Source organism: Amblyraja radiata, chromosome 25 (genome assembly GCF_010909765.2).
Source record: "Amblyraja radiata isolate CabotCenter1 chromosome 25, sAmbRad1.1.pri, whole genome shotgun sequence".
NCBI lineage: Eukaryota > Metazoa > Chordata > Chondrichthyes > Rajiformes > Rajidae > Amblyraja > Amblyraja radiata.
In genome coordinates this window covers 22,579,542-22,597,223 of record NC_045980.1, presented here as the reverse complement: position 1 = coordinate 22,597,223, position 17,682 = coordinate 22,579,542, and the positions used below count along the sequence as shown (strand labels likewise).

The window sequence follows — 17,682 nt, the reverse complement described above, 5'->3', positions numbered from 1 at the left end:
GAATCAAAACTAACACAAGCTCCAGAAGTAAAATTCCAGATGTCTACCGTACTTAATATATGAAAGAATTATATGAGTTTGGTCTTAGTATTTGTTCCATTGAAAATCAATTGCCACTTATTTAAGTAGGAACAAAGATCACCGTGCAATATTCATCAATTTTGTAAATACAAATTTGTAATTATAAAGTATGAATCACCCGAGAGAGTGAAAAGGGTAAATATAGAGTGGATATTATGACTAGGTAGAGACTAGTGTTGGGAAGTATAAATGTAATACTTGCCATCACATGCTGCAAATGAAGCTAGCACCATCAACCCAATTAGGATGTCAGAAAAGCATGATTTACAAACTTATTTTAACAGGTTTTAGTAATGAGAGTGAAGACTGGTGGAACATTATTGTGGAACTGATGGAGAAAATTTTGTTGGGAGAAAATATGACATTCAAAAGCAGACAGACATTCAAAAGCAGACAGACATTCAAAAGCAGACATTGCACCACAAACAGAATCCTTGCTGCTTACCTTCTTTATTGATTGTTAATGGAATGTTATGGACAGTTTGCAGCTTTACACATGAATTTGTGAGCATTTGTAGCTCAACAGTAGTCAGAGAAAAGCTCTTAAAGCCTGAAATAAAGGAAATACATATTATTCACTAGATTCAACATATTATTAGTGGCAAGATTTGGAAAAATAGCAAAAATATCTTTCTTGTGCGTGCATTATGAATAAAATAAATGTTGTTGAAATAGTCAAGCAACATATACAATATATACATCTCTCAGGTAGTAGATGTCAGAGAAAAAGGATAAAATAACAAGTTTCAAAGAGCAAATGTATTTCTGAATAGAGAAGGAACTGAGAAGTATTCTGAGAAGCCAAATAAGGAGCACTGATTTTCCACCTGGTTGAGCATCACATCACTTTCTGTTTCTCAGAACTCTTGGAACATCTGTTTTTAATCTGCAAACCATGTCCCGAGCTGTTGATAGCAGATGAAAAGTGGCTCCATTAGTGTGGCTGCTCAATCTCAGTCTCCATTTGTGAGCAATGACAGTGACCACAACCTGTGGTCCAATCTCTGTGGGACCTTCAGCTGCCCCTGATCCACGCAACCCTCCAGCTGCCATAGAGCTTTTAGCAGCTTCCTGTACTGACATTTTGTCCCGAGAACTCGCCGTCCTCTCGACTCCCGCAGCCGCTGCTCCGTACTGTGCACCGCCGGGTTACATGTAGCTGACACTGGAACCATGACAGTTCATCCAAGGGCGCGGGCGGCAAACTTGCAGCCCCCTCACTGCCTCTGATATTCTCCTCTCTTCGTCGCCACCATCTTTAAGGATGATTCCTGGAAAAACATTTGGCTGTCTACCCTGTCTATGCCTCTCACAGGTTTATATACTTTTATCAGGTTTCTCCTAAGCCTCTGGCAAGCCTCTTCTGTACCCTTTCCTGAGCCTCAACACCCTTCCTGTAATGGGGCAAACAGAACTGCACAGGATACTCCAAATGCAGCCGTCAAAGATTAAGTGGTCTGACTTCCTGACTCGCACTCAATACCCCAACTGATGAAGGCAAGCATCCACTTGCCTTCCTTATCACTTTTTCTACTTGTGTTGCCACATTCAGGGAACTATGGACTTGGTCCATCCCCCAATCCCCCTGTACATCAATGTTCTTCAGGGTCATGTCATTAATTGTACTCTTTTCTCATATATTTGCCCTCCCAAAGTGCAACATCTTACACTTGCTCAGGTTTTTTCCTTAATACTCTTCAAGTGCCCAAACAGCACCTCCTTCATGATCTCAAACTACTCTGGCACATTAGGATTCCCCCCACACTGATCTAATTGTCGTCCATGTCCTTCTCCTTGCTGAATGCAAATGCTGTACTTGTTTCGTACCTTGCCTACATCCTCTGAATCCAAGCATAAATTCCCTCCTTTATCTTTGAGTGGACCTAACTTCTCCCTGGTTAACATCTTGTTTTTAATATATATAAAAAGCCTTGCGATTTTCTTTAATCCGACATAAATGCCATTTCATTACTTCCTTTGGCCCTTCAAAATGCCCACTTGTGTTCTTTCTTGTTTGTTTTATATTCCTCAACGGCTCTGTCTGTGGTAATCTTTCTCAATCTTACATATGCCTCCTTTTTCTTTCTGACTAAATTTGCAACTTCCTTGGTCATCCATGGTTCCCTTACATTGCCATCCTATCGTTCCTCCTCACTCGGACATTGTGGACCTGAACTCTGATCAGCTAGCATTTAAACAATTCCCGCATATCAGATATCGATTAACAAAATAACAAGTGCCCCCAATTTACTCTCACTCTACTCAACCAGTCACCTGACCAGGCTTGCTGCTAAGTACAAGGTCCAATATGGCTCCTCTTGGATTTAGTTCTATCCACATACTGAAACCCTCTTGAATATTCCTAACAATTTCTGTCCTGTCTAAGCCTTTTGTACTAAATCCCCATTAACTATTGTGGAAGTGAAAGTCATGCACTATTCTCTTTAGTCTTTAATCTCTATTCTTTAAACGTAATCAATTAAGGTGAAAACTTGGGTTGACTTTAGTGCCAAACACCCCGCCCAGACTGTTATCAGATCACACTTCCAACAATTTACGGGACAATATATTTTGAGCAGAGAGATATTGATATATATCTTCTGCTCTACTGCAGCATATTCTAGCTGTAAATATTCATGCCAAAACTATTTTCATTCATCTTGCACAGTCCCAAGAGTGGTCATTGGAAACAAGTAATGGGTGAAGGGATGGGCGAAGAGGGCAAGGATGGGGGGAAAGGGCGAGGATGAGGGCAAGGGTGAGGATGAGAGAGTGGGGTGCAGTGTCGAGAGCGAGGTGGACTGTCAAAAACAACGGGGTATACCCGGCGGGGGGCTGCTGAGATCAAAAGGGGACCAGTGTAAATTTGTAAAAAGTAGACATGGTGTGAACGCCCTCTCCTCACCATATCCCGAGAGCATAGAATATTTAGAGGAGAATTGAGGAAGTTTATTTTTTACCAAGAGGGTGTTTGAAGTCTGAAATGCTTGGGACAGCAAGACATAGAAGGTTAGGGATCAAGCACTGGTAAACATAGAAACGATGACCAAGGTGGACAAAAAGGCCTGTTTCTGTACTGCATAAGATCAAGACGTTGACTTGATCTTAGATCAATAAAATAAAATCACTTACATTTTTTTTGTTGTTCTCGGATGATTTCTCTCCATTCAGCTCTTTCATAATCTGATGATATCAGGAATATATAACTCTAGAGATAAGAGAACAGTTTTACCACATTCAAATTTTGAGAGAGTATTTCCACATATGAAAGAGGCCAAACTGCAGAGTTGTTTACTCAGACACACAAAAGTCATTATTCAGGAAAGAGAATGCCCAGCATGTGGGAGACAAATATGAAATGGTGAAATAGAGTGAGGAAATTAATATGCTATTTGCTGAATTTTTCTCACGTGTTTCCTTATCCATTTCAATTGATCTCAATTTTGTTCTGCTGTGGGGTCATATTTAGAAAACTCCAGGCTCAGCCAATTAATTATATGCAAATTTGACTTTTAGACTGTGGTGGGTTATGGATTATGCCAATAATGTGCTGAGTTTCTCATCTAATTGGCGGTATAGAAAATAATATGGTACCCCTGCTTTCAGTCAAAGAAAATATACCTACATTCCAAGACTAATTGAGTACATTCCAGTGAGTGGTTTAATAGCAATAGAGAGAGAAGGTTGGCTTCTTGATATTAGCGTTGTGTTGGAAGGACAGCCTTTTTGTTGTTCAAAATCATTTTATATTACTGGGATGCTTCAACTTGTGTGCAAATAAAGTCTGTATGAAATAGTCGCAGTGACTGGACACTCACTTTGCCATGCCTGTTATGCACTCTGAAGGCCATGCTCGGAGACATTAGCAACAACAATGATTCTTGTTCTGATAGTTTCTTTTTCAGTCGTTCAATGACTTTGCTGCCCTTGTTTGCTCTCTATGAACAAAAACAAAGAATAAAAATAAGATCAGTACCTTCAGAACTGCAGCTCATTGATAGGAAGAAAGTAATATTCACAAATCAGTTTATATTAATACGAAAATCCCTGGTGACTCACCTCTACGTTACCTCAATTGCTTGTGCTGGCTTGTCTGTCAATCTTATTCAAACAACATGTGCAGACAGAATAAGAGTTTTGTAGCATAGGGTCACAGAGCACAGTAACAAACCCTTCGACCCAACTAGTCCATGTTGACTAAGTTGCCGAACTAGAGCTTGTCCCGTTTGCCTGCATCTGGTCCATTTCCTTCTAAACCATGGCGGCACAACAGATTGGAAATGCTGGAACAGTCGATAATTTCTTCCCCCATTGATGCTACCACATTCCCTTAGCGGATTGTTTGTCACTCCTTCTAAACCTTTTCTATCCATGTGTCTTTTAAATCTTGTAACTGTGCTTGCCACTACCACTATCTACTGCAGCTCATTCCACATATCCACCACCATCTGTGTGGAAATAATCTGCCTCTCAGGTTACTTTTAAATCTTTCTTCTCAAATCTATGCCCTCTAGTTTTCCCATGCTCAGGGAAAAAAGCTTAGAGTTTAGAGATACAGTGTGGAAACAGGCCCTTTGGCCCACCGAGTCCACATCGATCAAATACCTGTACACTAGTTTTATGTTATGCCAGTTTCACATCCTACACACTAGGGAGAATTTTACAGAAGCCAATTAATATACAAACCTGCACATCTTTGGGATGTGGGAGGAAACTGGAGCACCAGCAAAAAACGTATGCAGTAGTGGGGTGAACGTACAAAGACCGTACAGGAAGCACCCGCAGTTCTGATCAAATCCGTGTCTTTAGTGCTGTAAGGAAGCAACTCTTAGTGTTACCTGCACCACTGTGCCACCCTCATCGATCGAGTAACTCCTTATACCTTAACCCCTCCAGTGCCAGTAACATCCTTGTGAATTTTTGCTGCACCTTTTCCAGCTTAATGACATCCTCCCAATAGCCACCAGCGATGTCCCATTAAGTTCAATGCCCTGACTGATGAAGGCAAATGTTCTAAATGCCTTCTTCATCACACACTATTACTTGTGTTGCCAGTTTCACATAACTGTGCAATTTTACCCCTGGTGGTTCTGATCTACAACACTCTCCAGGGCACTGCCATTTACCGTGTAAGTCCTGCTGTTTAACTTCCCAAAATGTAACACTTCCTACTGGGCTACATTCCATCTCCCAGTCATCAGCTCACTTCCCCAGTTGATCTAGCTGCTTTTATTGTAATCTTAACTTCACTGTCTATTATTTCACAAATGTTGATGTCATCTGCAAACATGCTAACCACGTCAATACATTCTCATCCAAATCATTAATCTAAATGACAAATAACAGTGAGCCAGCATTGATTCCTGTAGTACACAATCAGAAAATTAACCATCCACTACCACCCTCTGAGTCCTGCCACCAAGGTAATCATAAAATTCAAAACATAATCGTGCACGAAACAGGCTAAGAGTGGAATCAGAAATTGACAGAATTAATGCCAGAGATGGGGAGATGGAGGGCTGATGGGAGTGCAAAGGACAAATATGTGTTTTTTTTTTAAAATTACTAGTAATAAAACCCGGCTCTTCCAGTGTCCATCAAAGGGCACTCTGAGGACAACATGCTCCAAGATTCTACGCATTGTCATTTTTTGCTGTGTCACTAGGCCAATCACTGTGTTATATCAAAGGTTTCATGGCGGGATTGTGTAGCGCCAGGAACACATCATTTTCATTCTGGAAGACCATAGCGATGAACTGGATGACAGAACAATGCCCATACTGACAGAACAGCTTTCTGCTTCCATGAAGTGCTGGGAAATTACTTCAGAGATTTGCTATGAGTGGGCAACATTAATTTAGTCTCCAGTTTAAGCAAGGGAGGAACAGAGAAGTTGCTCACTGTTGCTCACTGCAGCTTTCAAGCAGCAAACATCAATTTTCCAAGAGGTTTTGCTTGTGTTGGCAAGGAGCTACGTGAGTCATGCGATTCAGCTGCAGCATATCTGCACAATATTTATTTTGTCGGGTTCTGGCACAGAAGCATTTAAAAGTCCTGACTTCATTCTGCACATACAATACACCTCACTTGTGCCTCACACCCATTTCATCGCGAATGCCATCTTCCCTGCGGTGGGAACACATCTACCACAATCACTCCTTTACTCCTCCAGGAGAGCTGCCACAATGAAGCAGCAATAGGATTTGTCAAATTATAATTTGTACAGTTAGTTTCATTTAAATTTATATTTTATTTTCTCTTTAGAACAGTATAGCCCTTCGGCTGACAAAGTCCATGCTCAACCTGATGCCAAGTCTTTAACCAAAATGAAAAACCTTTTATGTTCAATGTTTAATATATTTTACTAAAAATATTATACCAAATAAAGCGTTTTTGTGTAACCTTCACTTTAATGCAAAAGGCAAATATTTTGCACACTATTCAGTGCAAGAAAGGGAACTAATGAATTGTGCAATTTGGGAAGGGTAATTTAAAATACTAGATTAATCATCACAACTTGAAGATGATACCCAGAAATTCAACTGTACAATACTAGAAACAGAGGTGAAAAATAAATGTGTATATTTCTGGGTGTTACTGCCAAATGTTCACATCATACGGTCATCTTGGGGCAAGATTTGCTTAATCGGCTCATCTCAAACATCGTCAAAATGACATTAACAGTAGTACAACGCATAAAATCAGACTCCAGTGAGATCCCTCCCCCCCGCTTTGCAATTCACCCCTCCTCTTCCTTCCTTACCTTTGCCTCCATTTCACCTTTGTTGCTATCTCCATCCACCTGCAATCACCCTCTTCAGCTGTATCCCCCTATCACCTGCTAGTCCCACTCCTCCCCTCACCTCTCTTTAGCGGTTATCTTTCCTCTGCCCCATCAGTCTGAAGGGTCCTGACCCAAAATTTGGCCTATCCATTTCCCCCCATGGATACTGCCTAACACACTGAGAATCACTGAGAATCACCAGCACTTTTTGCCTTAGTGACATTTGATCTTAGATGTATGAATGGGCCTGCAGCTGAGGGTCTAATTAAATGGGGAACAAGGATATGGCGGACCAATTGAATAACTACTTTGGTTCCGTCTTCACTAAGGAAGACATAAATAATCTGCCGGAAATAGCAGGGGACCGCGGGTCAAAGGAGATAGAGGAACTGAGTGAAATCCAGGTTAGTCGGGAAGTGGTGTTGGGTAAATTGAATGGATTAAAGGCCGATAAATCACCAGGGCCAGATAGGCTGCATCCCAGAGTACTTAAGGAAGTAGCCGCAGAAATAGTGGATGCATTAGTGATAATTTTTCAAAACTCTTTAGATTCTGGAGTAGTTCCTGAGGATTGGAGGGTAGCAAACGTAACCCCACTTTTTAAGAAGGGAGGGAGAGAGAAAACGGGGAATTACAGACCAGTTAGTCTAACATCGGTAGTGGGGAAACTGCTAGAGTCAGTTATTAAAGATGGGATAGCAGCACATTTGGAAAGTGGTGAAATCATTGGACAAAGTCAGCATGGATTTACGAAAGGTAAATCATGTCTGACGAATCTTATAGAATTTTTCGAGGATGTAACTAGTAGAGTGGATAGGGGAGAATCAGTGGATGTGGTGTATCTGGACTTCCAGAAGGCTTTCGACAAGGTCCCACATAAGAGATTAGTATACAAACTTAAAGCACACGGTATTGGGGGTTCAGTATTGATGTGGATAGAGAACTGGCTGGCAAACAGGAAGCAAAGAGTAGGAGTAAACGGGTCCTTTTCACAATGGCAGGCAGTGACTAGTGGGGTACCGCAAGGCTCAGTGCTGGGACCCCAGCTATTTACAATTTATATTAATGATCTGGATGAGGGAATTGAAGGCAACATCTCCAAGTTTGCGGATGACACTAAGCTGGGGGGCAGTGTTAGCTGTGAGGAGGATGCTAGGAGACTGCAAGGTGACTTGGATAGGCTGGGTGAGTGGGCAAATGTTTGGCAGATGCAGTATAATGTGGATAAATGTGAGGTCATCCACTTTGGTGGCAAAAACAGGAAAGCAGACTATTATCTAAATGGTGGCCGATTAGGAAAAGGGGAGATGCAGCGAGACCTGGGTGTCATGGTACACCAGTCATTGAAAGTAGGCATGCAGGTGCAGCAGGCAGTGAAGAAAGCGAATGGTATGTTAGCTTTCATAGCAAAAGGATTTGAGTATAGGAGCAGGGAGGTTCTACTGCAGTTGTACAGGGTCTTGGTGAGACCACACCTGGAGTATTGCGTACAGTTTTGGTCTCCAAATCTGAGGAAGGACATTATAGCCATAGAGGGAGTGCAGAGAAGGTTCACCAGACTGATTCCTGGGATGTCAGGACTTTCATATGAAGAAAGACTGGATAGACTTGGCTTATACTCGCTAGAATTTAGGAGATTGAGAGGGGATCTTATAGAAACGTACAAAATTCTTATGGGGTTGGACAGGCTAGATGCAGGAAGATTGTTCCCGATGTTGGGGAAGTCCAGGACAAGGGGTCACAGCTTAAGGATAAGGGGGAAATCCTTTAGGACCGAGATGAGAAGAAACTTTTTCACACAGAGAGTGGTGAATCTCTGGAACTCTCTGCCACAGAGGGTAGTTGAGGCCAGTTCATTGGCTATATTTAAGAGGGAGTTAGATGTGGCCCTTGTGGCTAAAGGGATCAGGGGGTATGGAGAGAAGGCAGGTACGGGATACTGAGTTGGATGATCAGCCATGATCATATTGAATGGCGGTGCAGGCTCGAAGGGCCGAATGGCCTACTCCTGCACCTATTTTCTATGTATCTATGTATCTATGTAAAGCTCAGATGTCATAGACACTACTCTCCATTGGTTAGATTGGATTGTGGGTACCTGTCTAATTAGAGAATAGGTCTTCTTCAGTGCTGATTAGTTCTATCATTTCCTAACGAGGTCCCTACGTAGTCCAGTTCCAAAACTTCTCACCCTCACAGCCATTTTACAATGGTGACATGACAGTGGAGGCCAGTAGAAGCCTTGGTGGTACGTTGTAGTTAGCCCCAGTGTGCTGTAGAACGGACAGCTGAGGATGGAAGAGTCTTTTTAAATTATGGAGCTGCACAACAAACAATACCATGAAAGACGTAAAATGCTGAAGTAATTCAGCGGGTCAGGCAGCTCTGGAGAAGATGAATACATTACGAATCTAAAGCTTATCTAATACTCCTGAATCAGATCCAGCAAAATCTCACCAGGCCAAAAACATAGCAATCGAGAAAGCATTCCTGAATATGACATAAATTCATCCCCTTCTTAACATTAACAAAACCGACACAACAAGGTTGCATTTCAGATTTTGATAATCATTTGAATTTAATAGGTTTCTAAGGACTACAGAATGCAGGACCTGAAGAACCTGCTCCATCACAAGTATTTTTCCAGCTCGCCGTAGACAAGAACAATAATCCGGACCCTGCATTCCTGTGTACCTTGGACCAGAGAATACGAGAAAGAGAGAAAGAGAGAGAGAAAGACCGAGGTAGGGAAGGAGAGAGAGAGAGAGAGAGATAGAAAGAGAGCAGGCATTATCTCAAAAAAGTTTATGTTTCAACTTACCTTTTCTCTTTGAATCTCGTTCTTGATCTGGGAGATCTTTATTTTCATAGTGTCCAATTCTTCATCTGGTACCAATGGAATGTATGAAGAGTCTGTTTCATCTAGATTTTGAAAACTCAGATCGGCGAGAGGAATGTACCATTTACAATCATATTGCTGGCTCTTCCTAAGATATAAAGAAAAAATATTCCTATAAGAGGGGCTGAGAATGACAACATGAAGGCACCTATGTTCTTAATATTTATCCCGTTTGGAATTGTTAAGTGCTTTGCCCCGGTGACATTGTCATCAGCCAACATACTAACATGCTGACCTGAGTTGACTTGCTGCACACACTGACATGCCTCCCTGGTGCCAGCATGTCCCAGAGCTGCTGCAGACCATTCTCAAGGGGGATGGAGAGCACCCCAGAAGTCGTTGTGAATGTTATTACAAATAAAATATATAGGACAATAAATGAGGTCCTGTGGGATGAATATAGGATGTTAGGCATATGGTTAAAATACAGGACCTGAAGAGTGGTAATGTCTGGATTACTACCGCTGCCATGTGCTAGTGAGGTAGCAACATGATGAGAGGACAGATGAATGTGTGGTTAAGGGTATGGTGCAGGGGACAGGGATTCAGATTTTTGGACCATTGAGATCTCTCCTGGGGCAGAGGTGGCCTGTACAAGAGGGTCAGGTTGCATCTGTACTGGAGGGTCAGCAATATTCTTGCAGGGAGTTTTGCTTGTGCTACCCAGGGGGGTTTAAACTAGAATGAACCAGAGCAGGAGGTCAGCAAATGGAAAGACTGATGAGAAAGTGGAGGTCATGACAAATAAGTCTCAAAAGCAGGATAGGCATGGAGAGGTTCATGAATACGGGGATAGTGAAGTGTGTGGGTAAAGCTGAAGAACTTAAGAATCCGGATCAGTGCTTGGAATTGTGGTGTTGTGGCCATTACGGAAACCTGGTTACGAGAGGGACACGACTGACATCTCAACGTGCCCGGGTTTTAATGTTACAGAGACGATAGAGAGGGGGGTGAAGGGGGATAAGAGGTGGATGAGTTGCTTCAGGCAGAATGTCACAGCGGTACTCTGAGAAGACAGGCTAGAGGGTAGGTCTACTGAGGCATATCTGAAATAAGAAAGGAGAAATACTCTAATGGCATTATATAATTTTCTTCTTTGAAGAATAATGTATTAATTTAGAAGTAAACATTTCTTCTACCACTACACTTAGTCAGTGATTTAGGACCCTTTGTGGACCCACTTTTTCCCGATGGATTTATCTAACAACTTGGATCTTCTTCAGTTATACCAGCCAATATTTTATTGTACATCTTCCCTGCCTTCATTTTTTCCCCCTGCAGAATAAGCTGTGCATATTTGTCTTATGCGTACCTTTTTCATATCCTACAGTATATTTTCATCAACATCCAAGATGCAAGCATCTGGGAGCTCTTCCTGAAGAAATATTTGTTCTGGACCCTCCTCCTACAATGCCTCCTGCTACCTTGATTTACTTGGTATTAAACCAAACAGACCAAGAAAACTTGGGCACAATCCCGTGTATGAATTAATTAATCACAGACAGACCATTACTTAAGATGTTACAACTAATCGAGGAAGGGGGAAATGAGCACATGATCTATGCATGAAAGCTGTGATAGCTTCACAGTATTCTGTGTTGCCAGGCGCATTCATAAAGATTGATTCGTTTGATGAGATCCCGTCAGCTACCATCACCACCAGGTATGGTTATGTTGTAATTAAGTTACTCGGCTATGATCTAATAGCCTGAAGTTTTGATCTGGAGACATGTAGACATCTGGAATCTTGGGGCTAGGGATTTTAAATTTGAGTCACTAAAGAATTATGATTAGGGTTAGGGTGAAAGGAGAAACGGTCATAAAGCAAGACCATCTATTTTGCACCATATTGTATCGTGTCTATTCAATGTCAAATTATTCATGCAAAATAAAACTATTTTCAAAGACAGGAATTTTTTCTTTGTTTTTAACACAAAAGTAGAGAAAATATGAACTGGCACACGCTAATTTATTGACTTCTTACCCTGCGATTTGTTTCTTCATTTTTGCACAAAGGAAGAGATCACTGAAGAGAAAAACATGTCGAATTTTCCTTGCACCCTCCACAAGTTCAACCAGGAAGCCGTCCTTTATGAGTTGTCGGTGCTGCAAAATAGAAAGATTTTGAGAAATAGGATTGTTGGCTTTATTTCTACTTTGTGAACATTTCAGCTGTTTAAATACATAAGCATGTAATTTTAACTATTTACCTCCTTGGAAGGGTTTTACGAATGTGTTATTTGTTGGTTTAAGGTTTAGGCTCAATGCATCCCCAGTTAAATGCAAAAGACATTCAACATTCAAACAATCATTCCAAAAGATTTCTATCTGATCCCATGATCTTCCCATGGGTTTAACAGACATTCAGCAAACGCAAACCTCAAAAAAAAAAGCTATGGATATCACAGACAAGAGCGAAACTAAACGACAAATCCTCCAAACAAAGAATGCTACACAGACTCAAACCACCCTTGCTGGTGCAAAACTATAATCTTCACGTGCATTTTCTTTTCAATTTCAAATCAATGCCGATACTAATAATTCAGAATATATGACTGTAACAAGCATGAGATTACAGTAAAGTAAGAGCCACTTCTTACTATCAAATTAAATACATTGAACCAGCTGAAGTTGTATGAGTAGGAACTCAAGGACAAAGATGAGAAAATCAAACAGTCAGCATATCTGGCAGAAGGTTGTTTTAAGAGTTTCAGCCTTGCCTTTTGCAGCCATGTGTTATGCTCCAAAATAGTTCATTAGTTAAACGATGTAGTTTGACGGAATCTGTTGTTATGAATGGAGGTGGATTGATGTTACTTGTTTACAGAATCACTGGACTCCACAGAGATAGCATGTGGTTCTATGTATAGCATGATGCTTTTGCTACAATGAGTGCATTTGAATGCAGGCTGAAACGGTTTTAGATTTGCTGAATGATTATCTGGCATGATCTTCTACATTCCTCACTAAGTGAAGTGGTTCCCCTGACATAATGGTATTGTCAAGAGTGGAGAAAATGCTGTGTTAGGAGGCCAGATTGTTGTGGAATACTGCTGCTGATAGTACAAAGCATCTCATGCGTGCTCATTTTAGTTAATTAGATGCTTCCTGAATCAATCACAATTAGAAACTAAATGATTATTCACTGTTAAATAAAGGCTTTATCTCAACTAGGGATTGTGGTTTGATGTGGATGGATGCAACTGTGGGAGTTGAACCGATGAGGTTTGAGGTCAAGCAGATTTTTCCTTCCTCTTAGTATCTCTCAACCCCAGTCTTCCATGTCTCCACTAACTTTTTCATAGATGGAGCTGCAGTCACATATGGCATTAATAATTAATCTCATCTTCACAGAGAATTATGCACCCTGCTACTCAGTGCTTCTTTGAAGTGGCATTCAACATGGAAAAGTAGTGATACCGAGGGAGGGTGCCCAGTGTTAATCAGTGGGATCATTTCTTGTCCATTTCTGAAACTACGTTTTGAAAAGCTATGATCCAGAATCAATGTTGAGATTACCCAGAGATCTTCTGACTGAATGTATAACATTGTTCCTTATCATATCAATACCTGGGTTACTTCCACATGTACAAACAAAGAACTGCAGATGCTGGTTAATACACAAAAGGACACAGTGCTGGAGTAACTCAGCAAGTCAGGCAGCATCTCTGGAGAACAAGGATAGGTGAAGTTTCGGGCTGAGACCATTCTTCAGACTTCCACATGTGCAATTATATTTTATCATTGTTATTTGTTTTTGTCTGTGCTCGGGCAACAATCAACCTCATCTGGTCAGAGTTACATATAATCCAAGCAAGATAAACATGGCATGTTTCCTTTCCATGATGATTAGTTTTGCATATAATCTAGTGCTTTTATGATCACTATTTCACTAGCTTTCCAATTTATGTAATTAACTGATGTAAATTGCTGGAAAAAATTTCTGAAGGAAGACATGAATTAGCACATGCAGTGCCCTCCATAATGTTTGGGACAAAGACCCATCATTTATTTATTTGCCTCTGTACTCCACAATTTGACATTTATAATAGAAAAAAATCACATGTGATTTGTCAGAATTTAATAAAGGCCATTTTTATACATTTTAGTTTCACCATGTAGAAATTGCAGCAGTGTTTATACATGGTCCCCCCATTTCAGGACACCATAATGTTTGGGACACCGCAATGTCATGTAAAAGAAAGTAGTCATGTTTAGTATTTTGTTGCATATCCTTTGCATGCAATGACTGCTTGAAGTCTGCGATTCATGGACATCACCAGTTCCTGGGTGTCTTCTCTGGTGATGCTCTGCCAGGCCTGTATTGCAGCCATCTTTAAATTGTGCTCGTTTTGGGGGCCAGTCCCCTTCACTTTTCTCTTCAGCATATAAAAAGCTCAATTGGGTTCAGATCAGGTGATTGCTTGGCCACTCAAGAATTGACCTTTTTTATAGCAATGTTACAAAATTTTGAGATTTTAAAAATCAAGCCTGCAATTTATCCCATCAGATAAAGCATAAAAATAAGTTTAATTTGACACCTAATTCACTTTCATATCTCAAGTATTTAAAAAGTTATGGCCATTTTCATACTGGGAAATGAGCATCTTGTTCCCTATTGATTTTCTATGGACATAACAAAAAAGCTGTGATCGCGAACAGTCAAAAGCCCATAACTTTCTTAAAAATTAAGAGAACTGAATGAAATTTTCAGTTATCATAGATTGAAGCATTCTGAAACAAATATAAAATAATCTTACTTGGATGACCTGAAATTAAAGCATATAATTAGTTAGTTACCTAATTGTAGCTAATTTCAGACTTCAATTACTAGATCTAAACATCTATCCATTTCTTAATAAATGATTAACATTTTTAAATAGCCTAAATGTCCAAATAATATTCACAAATAATTCACAATAAAAATTGATTTTAAAATCTCATTTACATTAATTTATAGGCTAAGTGGAAGGAATTTAGTGTTCAATTGCTGTAAATAAATGCCCATTTAAATCAGCTTTCCAGTGGGTCCCTGTGGAACGCGCTGGTTTAGAACGTTCACATTGCGGTAGATTTGTACCCTCAAATGCCGAGAAAAATACTGCGGGATATAATGGGCCCAAAATGAGCTTCTCGCAATATTAAACTTTGTATAAAGGGATCTTTAGAAGCCCTTTTTAATGTAAAAATATACAACTTACCTTCTATGGTTTGCTTTATGAGACCCTGCGGTTGCTGGCGGTCGCGGGTTTAGAGATTGATTTTTAAACTACTATAACTATTATACGAGGCCTTTAAAACTAATAATAGCTTTTGCGACTGGGTCTTCCAGCGATTTTTCGTTAATAATTAACTAGGCTGAACATCTTCGATTTGAACAGCCTAGAGAAAATCGCGTTTTAAACCCGCCCCCCTCTAAACGGCACCAAAATCGCGCACACCCGCAGCGACAGATTTTCAACGACGCTTCAGGTAGGCTTTGCAACATACCTATTTTTTAGCTTTGAAAAATTCCTTTGTTGCTTGAACAGTATGTTTGGGATAATTGTCTTGCTGTAGAATGAACCGCCGGCCAATGAGTTTTGAGGCATTTGTTTGAACTTGAGCAGATAGGATGTGTCTATACACTTTAGAATTCATTATGCTACTACCATCAGCAGCTGTATCATCAATGAAGATAAGTGAGCCAGTACCTTCAGTAGCCATACATGCCCAGGCCATAACACCCCCACCACCGTGTTTCACAGATGAGGTGGTATGCTTTGGATCTTGGGCAGTTCCTTCTCTCCTCCATACTTTGCCCTTGCCATCACTGATTTAAATTAATCTTCGTCTCATCTGTTCATAAGACCTTTTTCCAGATCTGTGGTTGCTCTTTTAAGCATTTCTTGTCAAACTAACCCAGCCATCCTAATTTTGCTGCTAACCAGTGGTTTGCATCTTGCCGTGTAGCCTCTGTATTTCTGTTCATGAAGTCTTCTGCGGACAGTGGCCAATCCACACCTGAAGAGTGTTTCTGATCTGTCGGACAGATGTTTGGGGATTTTTCTTTATTATAGAGAGAATTCTTCTGTCATCAGCTGTGGAGGTCTTCCTTGGCCTGCCAGTCCCTTTGCGATTAGCAAGCTCACCAGTGCTCTCTTTCTTCTTAATGATGTTCCAAACAGTTGATTTTGGTAAGCCTAAGGTTTGGCTGATGTCGCTAACAGTTTTATTCTTGTTTCTCAGTCTCATAATGGCATCTTTGACTTTCATTGGCACATCTTTGGTCTTCATGTTGATAACCTGCAATAAAAGTTTCCAAAGGTGCTGGAAAGACCGGAGGAAAGACTCGGTGCTGAGAGCTCTCTTATACATTATTAAGGAGGCAATTAAACACACCTGAGCAATTACAAACACCTGTGAAGCCATGTGTCCCAAACAATATGGTGCCCTGGAATGAGGGGACTATGTATAAACACAGCTGTAATTTCTACATGGTGAAACCAAAATGTATAAAAACACCCTTTAATAAAATCTGACATTGTGCACTTTAACCACATGGGATTTTTTTCTATTACAAATCTCAAATTGTGGACTATAGATGCAAATAAATAAATGATGGGTCTTTGTCACAAACATTATGGAGGACACCGTAGATGAACAAAGACAGTTATATTGAACATTTAAAGGAAAGGTTGTATCTAACTAAATTGAATTTCTAATGAGGGAATAAAGAGTGTCCAGTAAGCGTAAAGCTTTCAATATGGTACATGTGGATTTTAATAACATGTTTGACAATGTCCTAAATAGCAGACTGACCCAGTACCCAGGAATGTATTAGAACATATAGAACATAGAGCAGTACAGCACAGTAATGGGCCCTTTGGCTCACAATGTTTGTGCCGAACAGGATGCCTACTTTAACTGAACTCATCTGCCTGTACATGATCCATATCCCACTGTTCCCTGCACTTTCATGTGCCTATCTAAAAGCCCCTTAAACACCATTATCGTACCTGCATCCACCACCCACCATTCCCTTGTTCCAAGCCCCCACCATTCTCTGCGCAAAAAAACTTGCCCTGCATATCTCCATTAAACCTTTCCCCCTCTCACCTTATATCTATGCTCTCTAGTGTTGGACATTTCCACCCTGGGAAAAAAGGTTTTGACGGTCCACCCTATCTAAGTCTTTCATTACTTTATATCAAGTCTCCCCTCAACCTCCAATGTTCCAGACAAAACAATCCAAGTCTATCCAACCTCTCTCTGTAGTTGAAACCCTCTAATCCAGACAGCAGTCTGGTAAACCTCTTTTCCCCCACTCCAAAACCTCCACATCTTTCCTGTAATGGCAAAAATAGGGCATACTTCCTGTTCATACACATCCTATGAGCAGTCAGTCGGGGATGCTACCTGCTTTCAGCTGCAAATCTGAATCTGCCAGTGCTGAACTCTGATCAACTAGTCTTTAACATATCAAATGTGGACTTGCCTGATAACGGCTGCTAAATAAATAGTCTGTGAAAATGTTACCTCATCTTCACTAATCCCAAATGTGAACACATTTGCTGTGTACATCCAGCATTTTACTATTCAGATATTTATAAATAGAAAAATGCACATTTAAAGGTAAGTGCCATCTAGTTTTTCTCTATCGTTATGAATGTGCAGAAAATGAAATACCCTTTCACCTATTTTAGGAAAGCATCCAGTATTCTCATGCTCTTAAATTCTTTGATTCATTTTTATTCTCTCCTTACGGTATCCTGTTCACTTTTTTCCTGTGTGATCCCAGTGAATTAACTATCAGACTTCCCAATTTTTCATGTATGTTTAAATTGTTTTACTGTTTTATATTAATTAATATAGTTATGATATGTTATGAGCAGGATATGTTCACATTTTCACTGTTTTAATCCTTGTTTTTCCGTGA

The 17,682-nt window shown here is 40.4% G+C and overlaps 1 protein-coding gene across 1 annotated transcript in view; it reads right to left on the bottom strand.

Moving 5' to 3' along the window:
- The window catches only part of bcr (BCR activator of RhoGEF and GTPase), an 84,776-nt gene that overhangs the window by 21,535 nt on the left and 45,559 nt on the right, over positions 1-17,682 (bottom strand). Inside the window, exons 9-13 of the mRNA XM_033043410.1 lie at positions 11,749-11,870; positions 9,687-9,852; positions 3,900-4,019; positions 3,214-3,289; positions 527-631 (exon numbers count right to left, since the gene is read on the bottom strand). Of these exons, the coding sequence (XP_032899301.1) occupies positions 527-631; positions 3,214-3,289; positions 3,900-4,019; positions 9,687-9,852; positions 11,749-11,870 (589 nt within the window). The remainder of the gene's footprint in view (positions 1-526; positions 632-3,213; positions 3,290-3,899; positions 4,020-9,686; positions 9,853-11,748; positions 11,871-17,682) is intronic.